The sequence below is a fragment of the Aureobasidium melanogenum genome (genome assembly GCF_000721775.1).
Source record: "Aureobasidium melanogenum CBS 110374 unplaced genomic scaffold scaffold_25, whole genome shotgun sequence".
NCBI classification, from domain to species: Eukaryota; Fungi; Ascomycota; class Dothideomycetes; order Dothideales; family Saccotheciaceae; genus Aureobasidium; species Aureobasidium melanogenum.
In genome coordinates this window covers 165,736-181,335 of record NW_024470077.1, presented here as the reverse complement: position 1 = coordinate 181,335, position 15,600 = coordinate 165,736, and the positions used below count along the sequence as shown (strand labels likewise).

The 15,600-nt window shown below is 50.8% G+C and overlaps 7 protein-coding genes across 7 annotated transcripts; 3 read left to right on the top strand and 4 right to left on the bottom strand.

The window, feature by feature from the left end:
* Nucleotides 1–282: 282 nt before the first annotated feature.
* M437DRAFT_14872 (uncharacterized protein) lies at nt 283–750 on the bottom strand (the record flags this gene model as incomplete). The annotated part of the gene is made up of 3 exons (XM_041018784.1): nt 283–395; nt 454–614; nt 668–750. Coding segments are annotated over 3 exons (357 nt in total), but the record flags the coding sequence as incomplete, so codon positions are not given.
* A 1,010-nt stretch (nt 751–1,760) lies between these two features.
* M437DRAFT_56757 (ras small GTPase) lies at nt 1,761–2,600 on the bottom strand (the record flags this gene model as incomplete). Its single annotated transcript, XM_041023108.1, has 6 exons — nt 1,761–2,034; nt 2,082–2,153; nt 2,204–2,266; nt 2,333–2,352; nt 2,418–2,490; nt 2,551–2,600. The coding sequence occupies 6 exons, from the start codon at nt 2,598–2,600 to the stop codon at nt 1,761–1,763; spliced, it is 552 nt and encodes a 183-aa protein (XP_040876415.1).
* Nucleotides 2,601–3,285: 685 nt separating this feature from the next.
* M437DRAFT_87660 (beta and beta-prime subunits of DNA dependent RNA-polymerase) lies at nt 3,286–7,027 on the top strand (the record flags this gene model as incomplete). The annotated part of the gene is made up of 3 exons (XM_041028680.1): nt 3,286–3,762; nt 3,813–5,494; nt 5,545–7,027. 3 exons carry the CDS (start codon nt 3,286–3,288, stop codon nt 7,025–7,027), a joined length of 3,642 nt encoding a protein of 1,213 aa, XP_040876414.1.
* A 357-nt stretch (nt 7,028–7,384) lies between these two features.
* M437DRAFT_57110 (ATP-dependent RNA helicase CHL1) lies at nt 7,385–10,212 on the top strand (the record flags this gene model as incomplete). The annotated part of the gene is made up of 6 exons (XM_041023166.1): nt 7,385–7,505; nt 7,561–7,565; nt 7,626–7,719; nt 7,769–8,580; nt 8,657–9,337; nt 9,391–10,212. 6 exons carry the CDS (start codon nt 7,385–7,387, stop codon nt 10,210–10,212), a joined length of 2,535 nt encoding a protein of 844 aa, XP_040876413.1.
* A 185-nt stretch (nt 10,213–10,397) lies between these two features.
* On the bottom strand, nt 10,398–11,386 carry M437DRAFT_87658 (uncharacterized protein; the record flags this gene model as incomplete). Its single annotated transcript, XM_041028679.1, has 2 exons — nt 10,398–10,968; nt 11,028–11,386. 2 exons carry the CDS (start codon nt 11,384–11,386, stop codon nt 10,398–10,400), a joined length of 930 nt encoding a protein of 309 aa, XP_040876412.1.
* Nucleotides 11,387–11,851: 465 nt separating this feature from the next.
* M437DRAFT_69075 (thioredoxin-like protein) lies at nt 11,852–12,600 on the top strand (the record flags this gene model as incomplete). The annotated part of the gene is made up of 2 exons (XM_041025214.1): nt 11,852–12,398; nt 12,452–12,600. The coding sequence occupies 2 exons, from the start codon at nt 11,852–11,854 to the stop codon at nt 12,598–12,600; spliced, it is 696 nt and encodes a 231-aa protein (XP_040876411.1).
* A 1,526-nt stretch (nt 12,601–14,126) lies between these two features.
* Nucleotides 14,127–14,550, bottom strand: M437DRAFT_56810 (uncharacterized protein; the record flags this gene model as incomplete). Its single annotated transcript, XM_041023118.1, has 2 exons — nt 14,127–14,360; nt 14,419–14,550. Coding segments are annotated over 2 exons (366 nt in total), but the record flags the coding sequence as incomplete, so codon positions are not given.
* Between the last annotated feature and the right edge of the window lie 1,050 nt (nt 14,551–15,600).

The window sequence follows — 15,600 nt, the reverse complement described above, 5'->3', positions numbered from 1 at the left end:
TGAAAATCAGAGACTCGGCCGAGGTTCAAAAACAGTAGAAAGAAGCGAGAAGCATGAAAACGGTTTCGATAATTATTATAGTACAACCATCGTACTTGAAGTCGAAAAGAAAAAGCCCATTTGTGTCCTCATAACCGTAGTCGTAGCTCTTTCGGGGTATCAAAGCCACGCCCATCATAACGCCATGAATTCCATGCCCATCCTATCTCAGTGCTCATTATGCCGTCTCAATTGTGCTGAAGGTTGTTTTGTGGCCCATCAGATGACGGTGCTTCTTTAATATCTTCCCGGGGGAGGGTCCTTGGGAGGAGCGTAGTTGCCAGTGTATGCCGCTTGAGGCTGCTGCAGCTCAATGTTGTTGCCGTAGTTGGTAGTGTTTGGGGCAGGGCTGTAGGCTGTGGTTGCAGGTCAGTATTTGTGAAAGGGTGGCACAAGAGTCAGATTATGTCGTACCTGGAGGAGGGTTGTTTGAGTTGTTATAATAAGGAGTCGAGGTTGTCTCATACTGGGGCTGGACGTTCTGGTTGTAGGTAGGAGTGCCGTGGCGAACAGTCCAACCAGTGCCGAAGTAGGGGTTGTAGCCGTGCTTACGACGTCTTCTTGCAGAAAGGCATCTGAACGAATGGTCAGCGCAAGTTCCGAGAGTACCTGTGGACGCGACACTTACGAGAAGAGGAAGAAGAGTATGAAGAAGGCGACGATTATGCATGCGAGAAGCACCCAGCGACCCCAGCGGTTCCAGGCGCTGTCGCAGTTGTTTCCGTAGCAGCTATAGAGGATCATGTCAGCCTGAGGTTCGGACGGATACATAGTGACGAACGCATGTGCAGATCTTCGAACACCCGTCGGGCATCAGGAACGGACTTACTCGTAGTAGCCATAGTACTGGCGAGGTTTGAGATGCGCGTTGGTATACATGTCGAGCTGCTGGTGTGTTCACGCGTACCAGAAGATGGCGGAGATGAGGGATTACGAGAGTGTTTAAGTACGACGTGGTTGTGAGACCTTTGTGGCTTGGAATGGGAACGGTGACGACAGACTCTTGGTGGCCAAGCGCTTAAATGGTAACCACTGCCACGAACGAGGCAGTGACCGGCATGCTTTTCCGTCTCAGATCTTGGAGTCTGGAAACGGCTTGGGCCGATCTTCAAATCAATTGTCATGACCCTAACTCAGTACTATCTCACTTCTTTTGTTCTCCGTTCCTTCAAACAATGCAACTATTTGTCTTGTTTGGTCTCGTGGAGTATGCACGATAAGGCGGCAAGGCGATAGGCTTGCCTCAGCCACAGCCATCAACGTGGCGCAGTATGTGTCAATTCAGCCACCCGCATTTCCAGAACATTGGTGCCAGCACTGCCAGCGCATCTTGCATTATTGCACTCCCACATGATATCGAGGGGGGGGGGGGGGGGGGGTTTTGAAACACTCCAAGCACTGCACTTCCTCCTCGCCATTCCATGTCTCTTCGCTCTCCTCATTTCCTCGTGTTCGCATCAATCTTTGACTATCGTATTGCCTTCGTGAATCCACAAACCCATCCCTGAGTCCGCTAGGAAAGAAACAAGATCGCTGAACGTCGAAAGAAATCAAAGACACCCTGTGCACCCGCCGTTACGCTACACTGCCATTGCTGGTTTGCAGGAAAGAAACCTTCTAAACCCCATCGCTTGCAACACCTTATGCAAATGCCCATGAACATCGTTACTGGAGACCAGCCTCTACACTGCAATGCATGCTCGTGACCTTGACTGAATCAATCATTTGCCCGCCCGAGCAATCAGCCATTGCAGCACAGCATCCAAGTTGGTTTCCTCCTTTGCGCTAATACCATAGCAACTCACCTCGCGGTGCGTTACGGCCTTAAGGTTCAGTTCCTCAATAAGCTCGTCGACCGAGAGGTGATCAGGAAGATCAGACTTGTTGCCCAAGACCAGCAACGGAATGCCTTCCAGGGCGGGCTTTTCTAGTAACACATGGAGCTCCTCTCGTGCCACGGGCAAGGCTTCCTTGTCGGCTGAGTCGACGATGAATCTAGTTTCGCGTCAATACGGCACGCTTCAAGGAGCTGGAAGACGTACACCATAGCGTTCACGCCTCGACAATAGCGCTCCCACATCGATCGAAACCTCGGCTGACCCCCTAGATCCCAGCTGCGCTCAATGAGCCACATTTTCGATACGCGCAAGACTATACAACTCACCACTTCAAAGTCACATGGCCCTTGGTGACTTTCTTCATGTTGAAGCCAACCGTAGGTATTGAGCTATCACGTTGCAGACACCATTTAGTCGACATCCTCGTCATAGTGCTACCACGAGATCAGACTTACTCGATTGTAAACTCTCCGCCCTACACATACACAGTCAATATCAGGTCAAGAAGCACGACCACACAGGCCAGGATAGACTGCTTACTGCTAGGACCCTCAAGAGAGATGTCTTGCCGGCATTTTGGAGGCCGATCATTGTAACATCCATCTCGGTCGCCCTAATCGCAAAAGACATGTCACGTCAGGGCATGGTCATCGATGATAGCAAAAAAACATACCAGAATAGGCTAAGGAGCCAGTCGTAAAGACGTTTGAATAGGCCTGCCATGATGATTCGTTTGGCAGACTAGGCACTGCAGGTAAGTGTCGAAGAGCTGGGACGCAGGCAACAGCAGTAGATCAGCTCGATGGTTGCACGGACGGATGGTTTGGCCAGTTCGCGCAGGACACAAGCAGAAGCGGGGCTCGGGCAGGGTTGAATTCTTATTGGAGGCGATGGTGATGTAGATTCAAGGCGAAGGATTATCTCGCAGATGAGGCACTGCTGTCACGATGTTTTAAGTGCTTGGGCAGCGCTACAAGATCAGGAGTTGGTACAGTAGAAGCTTGCTGTAAGAGCAATATACGTGCCTCTGACGGCCAAGAGATCACTTGAGTCGGGAAGTCGATGTGGGCTTGATGGGCACGATAACGGCAGTGGCAGCAGATGCGGCGAAGGGACGGAGCCTCGGAAGGTTTGAAAGCTTGGCACGACGGCTTTGACGGCGCTAAAATTCTAGAAGTTCAAGTTCGAAGCAAAAAAACATCTGCGACGCCCATCTCGGTGCTGCATCTTGTGTGCGAAGAAAATAAAACTCGGGGAGAAACAAAGGCTGGAAAATTGAAGAAGGACCAATCGAGTCAAATCCTGGAATATTTCCTAGCACCCGACCCACGGGCGTGAGAGGTTGAGCTCTCTTCAGCATCACAGTAACACCCAGGTCCATCTTCAACCTCGACTTTCCTTCATAGCCATGGCACCATCAGCCACAGAAAAGGGCAAGTGGTCGACCGACTTCGACACGGTGCGCCGCCATGACCTCTTCCGCAACCCTCCCTCAGACAAGTCGGCATACCCTACCCTCGCCTCGGCCGTCGACCCCCATGTGCAATCCTTCAATGCTGTCTTTGCAGAGAAGGGTCAGCTTTACCATGCTCTCCGCGACATTGGAACCAAGACATTCTTCGATGGTAACCCGAACTTGCCCTTCTCAGCCGATGGTCCTAGACGCAACAAGCTTCAGGTTCGCGTCAAGGAAGTATTCCTCGACAAGAGCATGCTCCCTCCTTCCAACAAGATCGCCAAGAAGCGCGAGATTCTGCCCGTAGAGTGCAGAGAGCGCCATTGCACATACAGAGGTCGCTTCAGAGGCCGTCTCGAGTGGCGCATCAACGAGGGCGAGTGGAAGGAGAGCGTTAGAGAGTTTGGTTCTCTGCCCATCATGTTGCGCGTACGTGTTTTTCGCGCTACTCTGAAGGCTACTACTGACACAATTCGCAGTCAAACCGCTGCCACCTCGAGGGTCTTTCACCAAAGGAGCTTGTCGACAAGAGGGAAGAAACTGAAGAGCTGGGAGGTTATTTCATTGTCAACGGTATCGAGAAGCTGATTCGTATGCTCATTGTCAACCGACGAAACTACCCCATGGCCATCATTCGTCCCTCTTTCGTCAACAGAGGCGCAACCTACACAAAATATGGTATCCAAATCCGCTCCGTCAGACCCGATCAGACCTCGCAAACCAACGTCCTGCACTACCTCAACGACGGCAACGTCACCTTCCGTTTCTCATGGCGCAAGAACGAATATCTCATCCCTGTCATGATGATTTTCAAGGCTCTGGTCGAGACAAACGACCGCGAAATTTTCGAAGGGCTGGTCGGTCCTGCTGGAAGCAAGGGTATCGAAGAGAAGCAGTTCGTCACAGACCGTGTTGAGCTTCTGCTACGCACATACAAGGCCTACAACATTCACGGTCAGGCGAAGACCCGCGCATACCTTGGAAGCAAGTTCCGCGTTGTCTTGAGCGTCCCTGATGATATGTCTGACGAAGATGCTGGTGTTGAGTTTTTGAGAAGAATTGTTCTCCCTCACTTGGGTACATCCGATAACAAGGAGACCAACGACGCCGACAAGTTCCGCATGCTGCTTTTCATGACCAGAAAGCTGTACTCTCTTGTCGAGGGAGAATGTGCTGTCGACAATCCCGATGCCGTCCAGAACCAGGAGATCCTTTTGCCTGGTTTCCTCTACGGTATGATTGTCAAGGAGCGCATCGAGGAGTGGCTGGGCTCTATTGGCTTGCAACTCCGTGACTGGGGCAGAAGTACCAATTGGGCATCAATCGTCTCGGACGAATTTGAGAGAGACTTCAGCGCAAAGATCCTTCGCCGAACTAACGAGAACTTGGCACAGGCTCTGGATTACTTCTTGTCTACTGGTAACCTTGTCTCGCCCAGTGGTCTGGATCTGCAACAAACCTCTGGTTTCACCGTTGTCGCCGAAAAGATCAACTTCTGGCGTTTCATCAGTCATTTCCGCATGGTCCACAGAGGTAGTTTCTTCGCTCAGCTCAAGACCACAACTGTCAGAAAGCTGTTGCCTGAGAGTTGGGGTTTCCTCTGCCCTGTCCACACTCCCGATGGTTCTCCTTGCGGTCTTCTCAATCACTTGGCTCACAAGTGTAAGATTGCCACAAAGAGCGTCGATACTAAGGCTATCCCCGGCCTCATCTCACAACTGGGCGTTACCGAGGCTCCCTCTGCATCCGTCGAGGACAGCGTTGTTGTTATGCTCGACGGTCGCATTCTTGGTTTCTGCTCTCCCCAACAGGCTCGCGTGATCGGAGACACTCTCCGCTACTGGAAGGTAGAGGGTACTCACGGCGTACCCGCCGAGCTCGAAATTGGTTACATTCCCAACTCCAATGGAGGTCAATACCCTGGTCTTTACATGTTCTCACAAGCCGCAAGAATGTACAGACCCGTGAAGTACCTCCCTCTTGAAAAGGAGGACTTTGTTGGTCCTTTCGAGCAGCCCTTCATGTCAATTGCTTGCACAGAGCCCGAAATTATCTCCGGAGACTCAACACACGTCGAATTCGACCCTACCAACATTCTCTCTATTCTCGCCAACCAAACACCCTTCTCAGACTTCAACCAGTCGCCTCGTAACATGTACCAGTATGTGAAGTTAACTTTGTGCATTTCGGCAGATACTAATTCAGGGATAGGTGTCAGATGGGAAAGCAAACCATGGGTACCCCTGGAACTGCTTTGAAATACCGTACCGACAACAAGTCATACCGCCTGCAAACCGGTCAAACACCAGTTGTCAGACCTCCTCTGTACAACGAATATGGCCTGGACAACTTCCCTAATGGCACCAATGCCTGCGTTGCCGTCATTTCATACACTGGTTACGACATGGATGATGCTATGATTATCAACAAATCCGCCCACGAGCGCGGCTTCGGTCATGGAACAGTATACAAGACCAAGAAGATTGATCTCGCAGAGGACAACGGCGGCAGACGTGGTCGTGGAGGTAATGTGAAGAAGCTCTTCGGTTTCGCACCTGGCGGTCTCGTCCGTGCACAGTGGCGTGCAACCCTGGACGACGATGGTCTGATCGCTGTTGGCATGAAGGTCAAGGAAGGCGATATCATCGCCGCATCGCACACCGTCACTAAGGATCCTATCACTGGCGAATATGTCAACCGTGATGGTATCACTCACTTGCACAAGTACAAGGAGCACGAGGAGGCTTTCGTTGAGGAGATCAAGATGCTCGGCACAGACACCGGTGGTGATGAACCCTGCCAGATGCTCAGTATCAGACTTCGCATACCCCGTTCGCCTGTCATTGGTGACAAGTTCTCTTCTCGTCACGGACAGAAGGGTGTTTGCTCACAGAAGTGGCCTGCCATGGATATGCCTTTCAGCGAGAGCGGTATCCAACCCGATGTCATCATCAACCCTCACGCTTTCCCTTCGCGTATGACCATTGGTATGTTCGTCGAGTCGCTGGCTGGTAAGGCTGGATGTTTGCACGGTGTTGCGCAAGACAGCACGCCGTTCAAGTTCAAGGACAAGGCAGGCGAGACCGCCGTCGAGTACTTCGGTCACCAGCTGAAGCGTGCTGGTTTCAACTACTACGGAAACGAGCCAATGTACTCCGGTATTACTGGTCAAGAGCTCGGTGCCGACATCTACATGGGTGTTGTCTACTACCAACGTCTGCGTCACATGGTCAACGACAAGTTCCAGGTCCGTACCACCGGTCCCGTGACTGCATTGACTGGTCAACCCATCAAGGGTCGTGCCAAGGGTGGTGGTATCCGTGTCGGTGAGATGGAGAGAGATTCTCTAATTGCCCACGGTACAGCATTCCTGCTCCAAGACCGTTTGATGAACTGTTCCGATTACCAAAAAGCATGGATCTGCCGCGGTTGTGGATCCTTCCTTTCCGCACAACCAACCGTCAACCAGTATGGTCACAGAAAGGGTGTCAATGCCAGCAATGTCAGGTGTAGAAGATGTAGTACCAAGGCTACTGGCTCTGAGCAAAGAAGCGACACCTGGGAGGACGGCAGAGGTGACAAGTTCGTTGGTGGTTCTGATGTCACTGTCGTTGCAGTTCCTGGTGTCCTGCGCTACTTGGATGTCGAGTTGGCGGCTATGGGTGTCAAGATGAAGTTCGATATCACGCCGTAAATGTAGAAAAAGGCCTGGCGTGTTTTGTTTTGCATATAGAGCATTTTTGCATTTCTTTTACTATACCAAAATGGAGTCTGGTTTGGGTTCGTTCCTTCCTCATGAATTGTCAACAAAGTCTTCTCTCCGTGGGCCTCACTTCCTTCGAAGGTTTGTGCATTTTTATAGCGTGACAGTGTTCAGCACACGAGAGGCTGTGAAGTATCTCGTGGTTTTGTTGCCTTCGTCGTTCCCAACGTTGTTCTTTGACCCGCCTTCTCTAACATCCTCCGTGCTAACCATATCCAATCATCACAATGCAACAGCCTCATTTACCGAGAATGCTTTCGAGTCGCTAATGCACCTCCATAGATCAACATGGAGGGTGCCGAGAAGTTCCACCATCCATACGAGCCGTATGACATTCAATTACAATTTATGCGGGCATTGTACGACTGCATCGAGCAAGGCAAAGTCGGCATCTTCGAATCTCCAACCGGTGAGTGAAAGGGCCAAAGTCTGTTTTTGTGTTCGCGATTCTGACGAGATCATAGGAACTGTAAGAACATGGCTCGATTGTCAATACTATAATCAAGTTTTCTAACAAAAACTTCTCAAGGGCAAGTCTTTGAGTTTAGCGTGTGGTTCATTGACATGGCTTCGTGATCATAAAAGGAAGGAGTTTGACGAGAGCATAGCTGCTATCGAAGGAGGTACATTCTCCATCACCTGCTCCTGCCTTTCCAGAGCTTACTCGAACAGATGACGACGAACCGGAATGGATGGTCCAACATTCTCGAGAAGAGAAGAAGAACCAAGCCATCCAAAAACGAGCAGAATTAGAGGCCAAACTTGAGAAAATCCGACAACATGAACGCAAAATCAGAGATCGACAGGAGAATGGACCGCCATTGAGCAAGAAGCGAAAGCTTGATAATGACAACAACGGCAAAATCGTTGATATCGTTGACGATGAGCAGTTCGCGCTTGATGACTACGAGAGCGATGACGAAGGTTGTAAGAATTCACATACCAATAATGGCGATGAAGACTTAGGGTTGTCGAGAGAAACACAAGCACTGATGCAGAAACTGAGATATGGTCTCTCTGCAGCATCCCAATCAGAAGACCTCGAAGCCGAAGATGAGTTAAAGATCTATTTCTGCTCGCGCACGCATTCGCAACTGAGTCAATTCGTCAACGAGCTACGAAGACTAAACTTGCCAGCTGCTATACCTGCTGTGCAAGAAGAAATCAAGAAGAAACCTTCACTGTCTGAGGAACTCAAGCATCTATCCTTGGGCTCGAGGAAGAATCTTTGCATCAATGCTAAAGTGTCAAACTTAAAGAGTATGACGGCAGTCAACGAACGATGCCTGGAGCTTCAGGATGCAAAGACACCAAAAGACAAGAAGTGTCCTTTTGTGCCGAATAAAGAGAATGAAGGCTCGGTGTTGGACTTTCAACATCATGCTTTGGCCAAGATACGCGATATCGAAGATCTGGGTGCTTTGGGTAAGAAGTTGGGTGTTTGTCCTTACTATGCCACCAGACCTGCCGTAAAGCCTAGCGAGGTAGGTGGTATCCTCGAACCAAACTTCCTCATTCGTTTGGTCGCTTCGAGACATGACACTAACATGTATGATTCAGATTGTCACATTACCATATCCACTCCTCCTGCAGAAGACCGCAAGAGAAGCATTGGGATTGTCGTTGAAGAACCACATCATCATTATCGACGAAGCCCACAACCTCATGGACGCAATCTCAAGCATTCACACGGTAGAGGTTAGCCTACAACAGCTACACCTCGCTCGTGCCCAATTGACAGCCTATCTTCAACGCTTCCGCAATCGTCTCAAAGGCAAGAATCGTGTTTACGTCACTCAAGTAGTGCGACTACTCGATTCAATAGCCAACTACTTGCAATCGCTGGAGACCAAGAATGGCTCAGAAGGTATTGTGCAAGCTACCGATCTGCTCAAGGGTAAGGGTGTAGACCAGATCAACCTCTACAAATTGATGCACTACCTGCAGGAAAGCAAATTGGCGAGAAAAGTGGAAGGCTATGTTTCTGTTGAGCAGCAGAAACAGCAGAAACTCAACAGTACTGGCGCTGCGAAGGAAGCTACAGTGCCGGTGCTTACACATATCACCAACCTGTTTATGGTGTTGACGAACCCTGCTAGGGAGGGTCGTTTGTTCTACACTGTTGGAGAGGAAAAGGCACAGACGAAAGTCAAGTACATGCTTCTTGATCCCTCAGAGCACTTCCGCGATATTGTCGAAGAGGCAAGAGCAGTAATACTGGCAGGAGGAACCATGTCGCCCGTAAGTTGACACTCTTCTTCCAAACCACAGCTCGTGCCTAACAAGCTATCCAGATGTCCGACTACAGCACCCAACTCTTCCCCTATCTCAACAAGACACGAATAACGACACTTTCCTGCGGCCACGTAATCCCAACCACAAACCTTTTCGTCAGTCCCGTGGTGACATCCCAGAACAACACCGAGTTCAACTTTAGCTTCTCGTCTCGCAACCTTACTTCCACAATCACCGCCCTCGGGGACTCGATCCTCGAACTGCTACCTACAATCCCTCATGGCTGTGTAGCTTTCTTCCCAAGCTATAATTACCTCGATCAAGTAGTAGCACAGTGGCAAAAGTCCGGTCTGTGGACAAAAATGCAAAAGGCAAAACAAATCTTCAAAGAAACCCAACAGACGGGAACAGAAGATACATTAAATGCCTACACCACAGCAGTAAAAACCTCTTCCACAGGAGCTTTCTTGTTAGCAGTCATCGGCGGCCGCCTCAGCGAAGGCATAAATTTTTCCGACGAATTGGGGAGATGTGTAATGGTCATCGGCCTCCCATACGCAAATCCCAATACCGCAGAGCAAAAGGCAAAGATCAAGTATATCGAAGAAAAGGCTGGTGGTGGTGCAGCAGCGGCAAGAGATTTTGCAGATAATACTTGTATGCGGGCTGTCAATCAAGCGATCGGAAGAGCAGTTCGTCACAAGAATGATTGGAGTGCGATTTTGCTGTTTGATGGTAGGTATACGCAAAAGAGGATTCAAGATAGGTTGCCTGGGTGGATCAAGGCGAGTTTGGGACAGACGGCGAGGACGGGCTTCAATGATGTAGAGGCGGGATTTAAGAGGTTCTATGCTGGGAAAGCAAAGGGGGTTGCAGTGTAGCATAACACGTAGAATTTCGTTACGCGCTGAAGATGTGGGAGGGATCTGTCAAGATTCATAGAAACATCGCCATATTTCTTGCGTGTTGTGCAGTCCAGCAAAGCAACATATGCCTTCAGAAAAGAATGGGGGTATCAATTTCATGGCACCTATCGCCCGAATTTCATAAAATTTCATCCTCTTTCTTACTTCTTCACAGTCTTCGCCTTTTCCGCGGCATGCATAGCAGCCCTCTGGCTCCTACTTCCACCCAACTTGGGCCCCTTGAGACTCTCCAACTTATTGGCGCCATAAGTCGGTGGAGGCGGTGCAGCAGTCCTTCTAACCGCCCTCTCTTCAGCCGCAGCATAAAAGTTTCTCTTGAATTCTTCAGCCATGCGTTCATCGGCGTCTTGAGTGTCGTCGGAAGAAGGCTTGGGTTGTGTGGTAGAGGAAGGGGTTTCGTAGATGTTGAGTTGGGATTCGCGGAGGATTTGGTCGACCATTGCGTCGCGAGCTATGTCTGCACTGTTGCGACGGTTGCGCCAGTGCGGTTTGCGAGGTGGTTTCTGAGGACGGGTGGTTGTGGTTGTTGTTGGGACGGGTTTGGTCACGTCGACTTGGTGCAGGTGGCCTTGAGAGGCTGAGGATTGGTTCTCATTCTGCTGTGCGGTTGCACTCGAGCTAGGTGTGGGTTCTGCTGGTATAGATGATGACTGTGTCGGAGCTTCATGTGATGGAGTCAAGCGGGCCAATTTGGAGTCTACATAGGCCATCCTTGGACTGTCAGTCTTTTCTGTGCCTCGTAGGATTGGACGGGTAGTAGGAATACGCACATATGCTTGTCATCTGCCGAAGCGATATGTCCTGTAGGAGCAACGAAGCGGGCTTGAGCATGCTCGACGGCATTCAGTGGCGTGGGAGGAGCGTTCGTATCGACGACGCTGCTGGTACCGCTGTCGTTGGCTGTGCGTGTTGATGAGAAGGCCACACCACCTTTTCGGGAGCCCAGCGGTCTGACATAGTTCAAGGGTGTTTCTGCTTCGGCCTCTTGTTGCTTCTTCTCCACCGTCGTCGCTGATCTGGGCTGTGTCGCTACATCGCCTTCAGGGGTCTCATCATCTTCGCGTCTCTTTCGAAAGACCTTTCTGCGTTTCGACGGTCTGAATACCGGTCCTTCGTTGTCGTCGACCATGATGTGTGTGTCGAGAAAGTTCAGATCATGGTTCAACAGGCAGCCGGGCTCTTTCGTCATGTTTTGCATGTGACTCGCCAAGACAATCCTTCTCCCACCTTCCTGCTGGCATTCGACTTCTATACCGCTATCATGTACAGAGAGCCAATAGATTGTCGTCTCTCAACAAGCATTGTCTTATTCCCTATGGTGTTGTGCATTGCTGTAGCTACACGCGTTACATACCTCAGCATATGGAGAGTTCCCTTGTGCCAATTCGCTTACCATTTCCATCTTTGTCCTCTGTCCCTTTCTCCGCGCTACCCGAGTGACAATTATTAAGCAAGTCCATCCAATTCCACACCATCTTTGAATCATAACATTTGCCTCTTCCCACTTTTCCTATATAGACCACATCTGCATCACCATCGCTGTCCAAAAGGTCGACAATTGCCCACCCTGGCTTTCCGCGCATCTCTTCGCAAAATGACAAACTACAACATCTCCATCGTCAGCGACACAGTCTGCCCTTGGTGCTATGTAGGCAAGAACCGCCTCCAAGTCGCCATCGACACGCACAAAAAGACTTTTCCAAACGACACATTCACCACAACCTGGTTTCCATTCTACCTAAACCCTGATGCGCCCAAGCAAAGCAGAGACAAGCAAACCATCTACGTCGAAAAGTTTGGCGAGCAAAGAGTAAAAATGATGCAAGCTCGTCTGTCAGAAATCGGGCGTGAATTAGGGATCAACTTTGCTTATGGAGGAAAGAGTGGCAATACTAGGGATTCGCATAGAGTGGTGCAGTTGGCAAAGACCAAGGGAGAGGAGACGCAGACGAGGGTTATGGAGAAGCTGTTTAATGCTTACTTTGAGGTCAATGACGATATCACCGATCATGCTGTTTTGACAAAGGCGGCTGTTGCTGGTGGCCTTGAAGAGCAGGAGGTCAAGGAGTGGTTGGCGAGTGACAAGGGTGGTCCTGAGGTTGACCGCGAGGTTGCTGCCGCTCAGAGGAGGTTCATCACTGGTATGTTTCCTGGGTTCAGAACCATCATATTCTGTTTTCTGACTTTTCCTTAGGTGTCCCTCACTTCACTTTTAACAACATGTACGAAGTCGGTGGTGCAGAGGAACCTGCCACTTTCCTGCAAGTTTTCAATGAAATCAAGAAGCGTGAGGGAGCAGATACCTCATCCACCACTCAGGTATCATCCGGCAACACCTGCTAGGTCGACCAAGTCACACTATCAATGAACGAGGCTCGGAAACATGCATCTGAAATAATGCCATCTTGTGCTAGAATATAGAATTGGATGATGATAATAATAAATACATAAATGCAACAAAGATTTCTTATGCCCTTCTCCGCTAAGTGAAAATGCAACTTGTCAAAGCAGCAAATTAATCGTGTTCCGCTCGTATGCTTCTTTTTTGCTTTTTGTTGAAAAACAAGCTTCTCTCTCACAATGTCCTTCCATGTAGATTTTGTTTCCCTCTTCTCAAGCGCCGGGATGACATGCCTCCGTATTCATGAATCGTCAAAGCAGTCCTTCCAAAACATATATTGACAGGTGGTTTCCCTTCGAGGAGATTCATTTTTCTCCTCCTACTTGGTTCTTTGCCCACCGATAGGTCCAAGAGTGGTCTCGCTCTTTCCAGGCAGAAGACCAATAGGAGAGACCGAAGGCTTCTTGGATGAGCTCTCGAACTCGTCTTCTTCTTCCATAGAGAACAGGCCTTGGTCCTCTTCTTCAATTGTCTCATTACGGCCCAGGCTGTTGCTGCTAATTCCTCTGTCGAGCCCGCCGCGGAGAGCAGCGCGAGAATCGTTGGAAGAAGTACGAGGAAGCAATGAGGGAGATTTCTCGGAGATCCTGGTACTCTGTAGCTCGCGAGTGAGCATCGACATGCTTGCTTGTTTCGGCGGACTGCCAATAAGCGAGCCAAGGTCGCCTCCAGCAAGCGAGGAGGAGCGCAATGAGGATGGTCGGAGGGGAGATCCGATGTGACCAAACCCGTTCTCTCCCTCCTTGCGGTATGAGCCCGAGGACCAGATTGAGCTATATCTCGAAGGACTGCCAGTATGTGGGCTAATACTGCCCACTTTGTTATCCATAGGGATTTGTCCGTTCGATATCGCGCGACGGCCAGCGGACAGGAAGGAGGGGTTAATGTCATCATCAATCTGCTGCGAGGGTCTGCGCAACTTCTCTGGGGGCAGAAGCTCGTGTAAACTCGATGGCAGAAGGTCCTCACCAATACCCTCCTCTTCACTCTCCTCAGAATCAGTGGCATCCGGTGGGAAGTGCGAATAGAAGGAAGGTCGTGTGCCGACACTAGCAGACATCATGGGTCTGGGTCGTGAGAATCTCTCCGAGTGCAAAGGTCGCTTGCCAAAGCTCATTGGCTCCTCAAAGGTAGGAGGGGATGAACCGGCCAATACGCCATCGAGAGTTGTGTCTCCTAGGCCTCGCAGGGTATTGCCGAGGAAAGCCTTGTTCGGTAGGGAGGAAGGAGGTGACTCAAGACCATGGCCGAGGCGAGGAGGAACAGACGAAGCGAATGGACCGTGACGAGCAGCATGTGAAATGCCCTGACTGTCGAACGATCCGGGCAAAGGTGCATCTAGCACGCTCAGACCTCTAGCATTCGGCGAGGCTCCGAAGCGGTTGTCGTTCAAAGGAGAGCCAAAGGTGTTGCTAGGGTCTAGCGAGAGGGGCTGTGAAGCCTGTAGGTACGGCGCGGGGTTTGGGATGTTTGGCACATCTTCTTGCTTTGAGTATCCCATCTCTTGCGGCTGCTGCTGTTGTTGCTGCGATGCCAAATCATTGGCTTGCATGGTGAGCAATGATGGTGGAGCGGGAGCGTAGGGTTGAGGGCCACGGCGGCCGTAGTTGAAAGGCTGGCCGCCGCGAGGGGGCCTGTTGATGACTCGACCATCAGGAAGGATATGTGCGAGGGCGCATCCTTGGCCGAATCTACAGCTGCCCTGGTATAGCGAGTCAGCGGCATGCAAGTGCAGACACATGCGACAATGGCCCAAGTACCTTGGCAAAGTATTTGCAAGGCGCATTCTGCGTCATGGGGTCCATGTCGTGAGAGAATTGACAGGCCGCGCCGGCTTGACAGGTGCCAAATGGATAGAACTTGCATGGCACATGCGACGTGTCTGAAACCATATGTTAGATATGCGAGGGCTCGAGAGCTCGACTGGCCATACTCTTTGCTTTGGGAGGACTGCGGGCGCCGGCGAAGGCTGCGGCTGAGTTTGGCTGGGGAAAGTCCCTCGACATGTTTTGAGCAAAGGAGGCGCTGCTCGAGCGCCTGTGAGGCGTGTTTTCTTCGACACTCATGGCCAGATTGCCAGCCAGCACAGGTTGGTGGTGGGGTGTGGAGAGGGGCAATGTTGGCAGGAGGGAGAACAGCGTTACAGGCGGAGGAGGATCGGAGCGTTGCGGCAGAAAAGGTGTCGAGAGGGGAACGAGAGGAGCGAACGCTAACAACGCCGCTGCCTGTCGAGCTGAGAACCGTCGCACTGTAGACCACTGGTGGATTGCTTCTTGTTGTGTATCGCCAGTCTTGTGCTTGAGCGGGCTTGTGAGATGATATCTTTTGCTCGAGTCCGAGAACGCTCGAACATGTGAGCCGATTGGTCACCTGCGCGACTTCGCAATGCCCTCCGCTCATCACGTTCACCTTCCGGGCTATCTTGGCCGGTATCCACCTGTGCTCCACCTCAAGGCAAAGACGAGATAGCGGTAAGTGTTCGGCTATTGCTTGGGTCGTCTGCGGTTTTGCTGGCTCTTCTCATCGATTCGGAGTGGCAGGAAGCTGCTTCGTGCTTGGATATTTGACGGCAATGGCGAGTCTGAGGAACCGTGAAGCTCCCTCACATAACCCGAGCACGAGGAGCAGTCTGTAAACATGGATCCTCGATAGTCTTGCGTATCCGATCATACAGAAGTCGCCTTACATCAACTTGAGGCCATCTGACCTCTAATCGGACTAGGATATGGATCATCAGCGTGTCATCTTCCTTCCGTAGGAGACTTGACTGACTCTCAAACTCTGCGGATGAAGAATTGGCATCAAATCTCTTTGTACAAAGAAGGCCTTCTGCTACGACTATTGGCGTGGAGCTTTCTTTGGTCGCACAACAGCCATATGCTTCCTCACCGCCACAGAGAGCGTCATGGGTGCAGCTTACCGCACGAGCTGTTTCTCTCTGA